Consider the following 8,157-nt stretch of genomic DNA (forward strand, 5'->3'; position numbering starts at 1 on the left):
AAAGGTTTTGAGATAGCAGCTTACACTAATCGCTTCAATGACCTGGCGGTCTTGTGCCCATGAATGGTTACTTCTGAGTACAAGAAGATAGAGAGTTACATATGGGTCCTAGTCTCACAGATTCAAGGGATTGTTATTTCTTATCGACCAACCACCTTCGACAGTGCAAAGCACATTGCTCATCAACTTACCGAACAGGAAATGCACCAGGGGACCATGGTTTCGAAAGCCGACCCTCCAAAGGAGAGGAACAACAAGAGGAAATTCTGGAGTAAGAAGAAAGAAAGACCCCAACAAGTCCCCCAAAAGAAGCAGGGAACAGTGGTAGTCCTCGCCACTACCAACCCTGCAGCCACCAACCAAGCAAAGCAATACGCCATAAATCTTCCAAAATGTGACAAGTGCCCTTATCGTCACGTTGGCGCATGTAGGGAGATGTACCACTTCAACTGCAAACAATTAGGGCACACAACCAAATTCTGTAAGACCCCGACCCATGGAAACAATAAAGCATCCAACTCAGGGATGACCCGTGCCTGTTATGGATGTAGGGAAAATGGACACTACAAGAGGGATTGTCCAAAGGCTAAGAGTTCGGGTGGAGGCGGTAAAGGTAGAGTCTTGGCAATTGCGAAAAGGGGAAGCAATGTAGGAGCCTACCGTCGTAATTGGTACGTTCCTTGTCAATAACTCTTATGCCTGCATAATTTTTTATAGTGGCGCCGAAAGAAGCTTTGTTAGTCATAAATTCAAACAAACACTAAAACAGAACCCCCAACCACTTAAACAAATCTATAAAGTAGAAATGGCTAGTGGTAGAACCGAAAATACCAAAGAAGTTTACCTAAACTTCACCCTAACAGTAAACGACCACATCTTCCAAATCAACCTCATGCCTATGACTATTGGGAGTTTCGATGTAATAGTTGGTATGGATTGGTTATACCTTCATCGTGCTGACATCATGTGTCATAAGAAAGCCGTCCGACGCAACCTGCCGAACAACAAAACCCTCGTTGTGTATAGTGACAAACCAAGTAAGGGCCTTCGAATCGTCTCGTGTATGAAAGCGTAAAAGTATTTACACTAGAAGTATTATGCATTTCTAGCCCACATTGTAGACAAGAAGAAAGAGGTGAAGGAAATCAAGGACATACCAGAAGTCCGTGACTTTAATGATGTATTTCCAGAAGACCTCCCGGGGTTACCGCCGGTTTGACAAGTTGAGTTCAGAATCGATATAATCCCAGGAGCAGCCCCCATAGCAAAGTATCCATACAAATTAGCCTCGACATAGATGAAAGAGTTGTCTAGTCAATTACACGAGTTATTAGATAAAGGGTTTGTCAGATCGAGCTTCTCGCCTTGGGGAGCACCAGTTCTGTTTGTAAAGAAGAAATATGGATCCTTTAGAATGTGTATTGACTACCGGGAACTGAAGAAAATAACCATCAAGAACTGGTACCCACTCCCCATAATTGACGACCTGTTCGACCAATTACAAGGATCCAACTACTACTCAAAGATTGATTTGAGACCAGGGTACCACCAACTTAGAGTACAGGAAAAAAATATTCCAAAGACAGCGTTCAGGACTCGATATGGTCATTATGAGTTTGTAGTAATGTCATTCGAACTAACCAATGATCCAGCGGTGTTCATGGAATTTATGAACCGCATATGTAGACCGTATCTGGACAAGTTCGTAATTGTATTCATCGATGATATATCGATATACTCACGAAATGAAGAGGAGCATGGTCAACACTTGAGAGCGATACTGGAATTATTATGAAAGGATAAATTGTACGCAAAACTTTCTAATTGCGAGTTCCGGTTGCAAAAGGTAGATTTCCTAGGGCACGTGGTCAGTAAGGATGGGATACATGTAGACCCATCCAAAATAAAGGCAATAGAGAACTGGGAAACACCAAGGACACCAACAGAGATACGCTAGTTCTTGGGTCTTGCTGGCTACTGCTGTAGATTCATAAAGAATTTCTCTAAAATAGCTAAATGTCTCTCGACGCTAACCCAAAAAGGGGTGAGTTTTGATTAGGAAGACAAAGAAGAGAACGCCTTTCAGACATTGAAGCAAGCCTTATGTTATGCACGGATCCTATCTCTCCCAGAAGGCACAGATGACTTCGTTGTCTATTGTGACGCTTCAAAACAAGGGTTGGGATGCATGCTTATGCAAAGAGGAAATGTCGTTACCTATGCTTGTAGGCAGCTCAAAGCCCATGAAGTCAACTACACCACCCATGATCTCGAACTTGGGACTGTAGTATTCGCACTGAAGATTTTGAGACATTACCTGTACGGTATCAAGTGTACAGTATTTACTGATCACAAGAGCCTGCAACATATCCTCAACCAGAAAGAGCTTAACATGAGACAACGAAGATGGGTTGAGTTGTTAAGAGATTATAAATGCGATATTCGTTACCATCCGAGCAAGGCGAATGTAGTGGCAGATGCCTTGAGCCGAAAAGAGTACTCAAGACATCGAGTAAAATCATTAACAACTACCATACACTCAAATCTATCCGCGCAAATCAAGAATGCTCAGCTTGAGGCTCTGAAAACAGAAAACGTGCCGAATGAAGCGCTGCGAGGAATGGATAAGACCTTTGAGCTCAGAGATGACAAAATTCAGTACTTCATGAATCGAATCTGGACGCCAAAGTTTGGTGGCCTTAGGAAATTGATTATGAACGAGGCACTTAAGGCCAAATACTCCATTCACCCTGGGTCAAAAAAGACGTACCAAGACCTGAAAAGGTTATATTGGTGGCTAAACATGAAAGCTGAGATTGTCACTTATGTGGGTAAGTGCCTAACTTGTGCTAAGGTCAAAGTGGAATACCAAAAACCCTCGGGTCTATTACAACAACCAGAAATACCCGAGTGGAAGTGGGAATGGATTACCATGGATTTCATAACAAAATTACCCAAGACATCGAGTAGGCACGATACTATTTGGGTGATTGTTGACAGACTAACCAAGTCCGCCCACTTCCTGCCAATCAAGGAGACTTGCAAAATGGAAAAGCTGACAAGGACGTATCTCAAGGAGATCGTGAGACTACACGGTGTGCCACTGTCCATTATCTCGGATAGGGATAGTTGATTCACCTCACACTTTTGGCAATCGTTGCAGAAGTCGTTGGGAACCCGACTCGACATGAGTACAACTTATCATCCCCAAACAGATGGTTAGAGTCAGAGAACCATTCAAACACTAGAAGATATGCTTCGTGCCTGCGTGATAGACTTCGGAAAAGCATGGGATGCTTACCTACCGTTAGTCGAATTTTCCTACAACAACAGCTACCACTCTAGCATCAAAGTCGCTCCATTCGCAGCTCTACACAGACTCAAGTGCAGGTCACCCTTATGTTGGGCTGAGGTTGGAGATACTCAATTGGCTAGAGGTCAAGTGACAAATAGCACACTCACCGGCCCTGAAATCATACAGGAAACAACATAGAAGATTTTTCAGATACAAGAACGATTGAAAGCATCTCGGGATCGGGAAAAGAGTTATGTTGACAAAAGAGGCAAACTCTTGGAGTTTAAGGTGGGAGAAAGAGTGCTGCTAAAGGTATCACCATGGAAAGGGATGACACGTTTTGGAAAATGAGGTCAACTCAATCCACGGTATATAGGAACTTTCGAAATCCTTGCAAGGATAGGTCCTCTAGCCTACAAGCTCTGACTTCCACACGAGCTCAACAATGTACACCCCACCTTTCACGTATCAAACCTCAAGAAATGTCTATTTGATGAAACCTTTGTCATTCCACTAGACGAGATCGAAGTTAATGAAAGCTTAAATTTCATCGAAGAACCGGTCGAAATCATGGATAGGGAGGTCAGACAAAAGAAACACATTCGCATTCCAATAGTGAAGGTCTGCTGGAACGCTAAGCGGGGACCTGAGTACACTTGGGAGCATGAGGATCAAATGAAATAGAAGTATCCCCAACTTTTTTTCAAATCCCAAAGGAACCCGATATCTAAGACTAATTTCGGGACGAAATTCATTTCAACAGAGGGATGATGTGACATCCATCAAATTTTGATCAACAAAAGATAACAAGGGTCAACAAAAGTCAATTGTGCGTATATTAGGTCAAAAAGGCGAAATGTGATATTCGTAACATCCCTAATGTATTATTGAATATTATAATGCTACGTACGCTATTTTGAATCCATTATCGAATAAACGCTTTTATTGCGATAAACTACGGTAATGTAGTAATTCGATGAAACACACAAATATTACCGGGAATTGGGTAATGTTCATAACACGAGGTTTACATGTTCACAAATCCATAAACGCGATTCAAACATCATATGACCTAGTAATTAGTTGATACTCCGGTGGTTGTTCCGGAAAAAGATCATACATCAAGAAAGCGGAAGTTGTCACGTTTAACGCTCACATTTTATAGAACTAATTTGAGAAAAACAATTTAATCATAAGGTTTTCATATTATTGTTAATAATATTAAATAACAATATTTTTATTAGTTATTAAGCCTTACAAATTTCTCAAATCCCATCACACTTTTATAGAAATGCCAAACTTTTTCTAAAAAGGGCTAGGTTTTTATAAAAACCAATATGAGACAAATTATGCTCACTCTCTCCCAACATATCCATATTATCCCTACATAATCATATCATCTTTTTTTTGTATTATAGTCAAAAGAAATCTTACTTTATATATTATAATATAAAGAAAACCATACTTTGATTATTATATTCTAAAAGCCTTAACCCTAGAATTTTATAATCAAAAGAACACCATTTGCTATTTCCCCATGCAACCAAACCACTCTTCTCCCTTCCCTCTATTTAAATTCGGCCGAAGCCCCCTCCCACCTCCCCCACTTCATCTTCAATCTCACTCTCATTCTCTCCAAACTCTCCAAACACTCTCTAGTTAATTCCAAGCTTTTTGGGAAGTGTTTAGCAAGGATTTTTGGTAAGTTCTCTTCATATTTTTGAGATTTCTATCTTCGCCCTATGATCATCTTTTGGTTGTCTCATTTTCACTCTTGAAACAAAAACGCTAGGCAAGATCTTGAAGTTTCAAGAAGGTGTCACTCAATTCTTACCTCATCTTCGTACCATCTTCTAGGGAACGCATAATAGGTGAGTTCATAACCCCTTTTCTACTAGTTTTTCACTCATTTTACACTTTCGAGGGAGGTTACATGCCATGCAAACAAAATACATTTTGGACAATGACTTTACACAAAGGTCCTAGATCTAATATATGATGGATAAAACTTTTAACCTTTGGGTAATACTCTTACATGCATGTTTATGTTCTATTGTTCAAATATATACATATATTCATGTTTTCAAAGAAAACACACAAGTCTCATTCTTTCATATGCACAAGCTTCTAATATTGAATCTATTGTATGGTGGATAATATCTTTATCCATTGGATAATATTATTACACATCGGATAAACACAAACTAACATTTTTACCAAAAGTCTAGTTTTGAAAGATTAAAACTTTTTGTCTACAAATTGGATAAAACCATTACCCCTTGGATAATACCATTATCTATTGGGTAATACTATTACACATTGGGTAACCAACATACATGTAGAACAACACTTTGAACATGGGAAAGCTTCAATTTCATTTACAACCTAGAACAAAATACTTTCGACGGGTTATGTGAGACATTTATTCAACCATTACGCTAAGTCCCGGACCTTATAATCGTTAAGTCTTAAGTGAGTGGGAGAATTGTGTATAGATCTATATGGGATTGACAACTCCCACCTATGGTTGCTAGCTACAACCTCGATCGATGGGTCAAGGGTGACAATTATCTTAACATTTCACGACGTCCAAAGAAGCGTCGTAGCGGGCAACATTACAATCGATAACTCGATTATAATGGCTCACCATAACATCGAATAGTGAAATTCTAGTGCAAAACACATTTATAAGTATGGTTATTTACTTATACACTACATTTATAATTATGGTTATTTACTTATACACTACATTTATAAGTATGGTTATTTACTTATACACAACATTTATAAGTATGGTTATTTACTTATATACTACATTTATAAGTATGGTTATTTACTTATACACTTGATTTTTGGATAAAAAAATCACATGGCAAGTCACACTTTTTATAAGTTTAGAAGTTATGGGAAGTTTTATTTTATAAATGCTTTTGGATACATACTACACACATACATTCTTGTTTTACGCTGAAGGCGTACAAATACAAAACTTTTTACAAGACGGATATACGATTTTCATCTACGGAAAAATATCGGATTTTTCTACAACTAAACTCTTATGAACTCACCAACTTTATGATGACTTTTAAAACGGCATGTTATCTCAGGAAACAATTAAGCCCGGATCAGTGGAGCTACTTTTGAAGACAAGACACCAAATATCATTCCGAGAACTACTTTATTTGATAACATGCAAACCTTGTAATGTATTTTCATACTAAGTAACATTTGGGTCATGTAATCAATATAATTATACGATATGATGGTTGTTTATGTACTTGTGTTTCAATGTATACAATTATTGTGATACTGTGTTCTCGTTCCACCCCCGGACGTTTCCTCCATCCGGTTTGGGGGTGTGACACTTATGATGCCACTGAACACATCGACATCACATACGATGCACCCATTCCGTCCCCCACCACCCTCAATGGAAGAAGTTTGATGTCTTCATTTAAATTTGGATTTTCCACCCTCTCATAACCACTTCTCGACATGGTCCTTGTGCCCAAAGCAAACGCTCATCAAGTTTGGATTAGTCTTGTAAAAATATTTTGTGACAACAAAGATTCGAAACTCATGCAACATGACAAAGATCTCTGCAACATCACTATGGGCGACCTTTCGGTTCTCACATATTTCTCAAAAATTTAGAATATTTCCTCTCTAATTTGCAATATTGATGTTGAATCCAAACTCAATGACAAAAACCTTGTCAAATATGCCATTAACAGGTTGTCTACCCGCTTCGAATACATATCCACCATAATCCATTATAGCAAACTGCTACCCTCATTTCAAGAGATGTAATCCATGTTATGACTTGAAGAACAACGCCGTTCGGTTACTCGAAATGACCCCAATCAACCTCATGTTGATCACTCCCCGCCTCCACTAATTCTTCTTGTCGGATCAACCAATAACCATCACCTATCTAGCCTGAAGAAAAATCGGTGGCAGCCTAATAATCACCGTTGTCAGATACTGCAAGGCAGCCAATAACCAACAACTCTAGCCACCGCCGGCTACAATGAATCGCTGACGTCTCCCCGAAAATGAACTTTTGTCTGCTGGGGTGGGTTGTAGTTCCTGTCGTCCAACAACATCAAGTTCAACAGTAACATCAGTCCATGTATTTGACCATTTCTAGAAGCCCACTTCACGCATGGAATATGCCACAAAATAGTGTCCTTGGTGCTCCTTCGAGTCGACCCAATACCTATTCCTCAGCCTATATTGTAGTTGGCCTACATGATGCAAATGGAGAGCCAAACAACAACTCATATACATCTCCTTGGACTTTTTTTTGGCACAGATCAACAACCCACTTCGCCACCACAAATGTTTAGATATATGTCGTTGCAAGATCTGGGGGAATGGGTAATGGATACGGATACGGCCGATCATGTTCACGCTAATGCAGTTATACTTGATTCTGTTTGTAATAATCATAACGTTCGTCATATACTAGTCGGGGACGAGTCTAAAATACATGTAACTATGATTGGACATTGCCAATTTCCTATCAAAAATCACTATCGCCTGTTACACTTAAATAATATTCTTGTCACTCCATCAATTATTAAAAATCTCATTTTTCATTCGAAAATTTACTTGCCACAATAATTGCTCGATTGAATTTGATGAGTTTGGTTTTACAGTCAAGAATTACAGGACGCGACAACGTCTAATATGATGTGATAGTGACGGTCCTCTCTACCCGGTCATCTCACCATCTCCTCAAGCTCTCATTTCCATAATCCCTTCTCTTTGGCACCAATGCCTCGTTAATCCCGAAAATAGAATTTTAGATTCTTTAATTTCAAGCAATTCCATTTTATGTAATAAAATTTGTCAATCAC

The 8,157-nt window shown here is 39.2% G+C and overlaps 1 protein-coding gene across 1 annotated transcript; it reads left to right on the top strand.

The window, feature by feature from the left end:
* Positions 1 to 216: 216 nt before the first annotated feature.
* LOC145130322 (uncharacterized) lies at positions 217 to 1,219 on the top strand. Its single transcript, XM_079065140.1, has 3 exons — positions 217 to 671; positions 718 to 1,037; positions 1,122 to 1,219. Exons 1-3 carry the CDS (start codon positions 217 to 219, stop codon positions 1,217 to 1,219), a joined length of 873 nt encoding a protein of 290 aa, XP_078921266.1.
* The last annotated feature ends 6,938 nt before the right edge of the window (positions 1,220 to 8,157 follow it).

This window comes from Lactuca virosa, chromosome 8, assembly GCF_052849685.1.
Source record: "Lactuca virosa cultivar CGN04683 chromosome 8, Lactuca_virosa_CGN04683_v6, whole genome shotgun sequence".
Taxonomy (NCBI): Eukaryota; Viridiplantae; Streptophyta; class Magnoliopsida; order Asterales; family Asteraceae; genus Lactuca; species Lactuca virosa.

Bases quoted from the DNA above. Each gene is read 5' to 3' on its own strand.
- LOC145130322 (XM_079065140.1), top strand. From the start codon at position 217: ATGGTTTCGAAAGCCGACCCTCCAAAGGAGAGGAACAACAAGAGGAAA. The intron at 672-717 runs GTACGTTCCTTG...AATTTTTTATAG, and splicing joins GGAGCCTACCGTCGTAATTG to TGGCGCCGAAAGAAGCTTTG. The intron at 1,038-1,121 runs GTAAGGGCCTTC...CCCACATTGTAG, and splicing joins TGTGTATAGTGACAAACCAA to ACAAGAAGAAAGAGGTGAAG.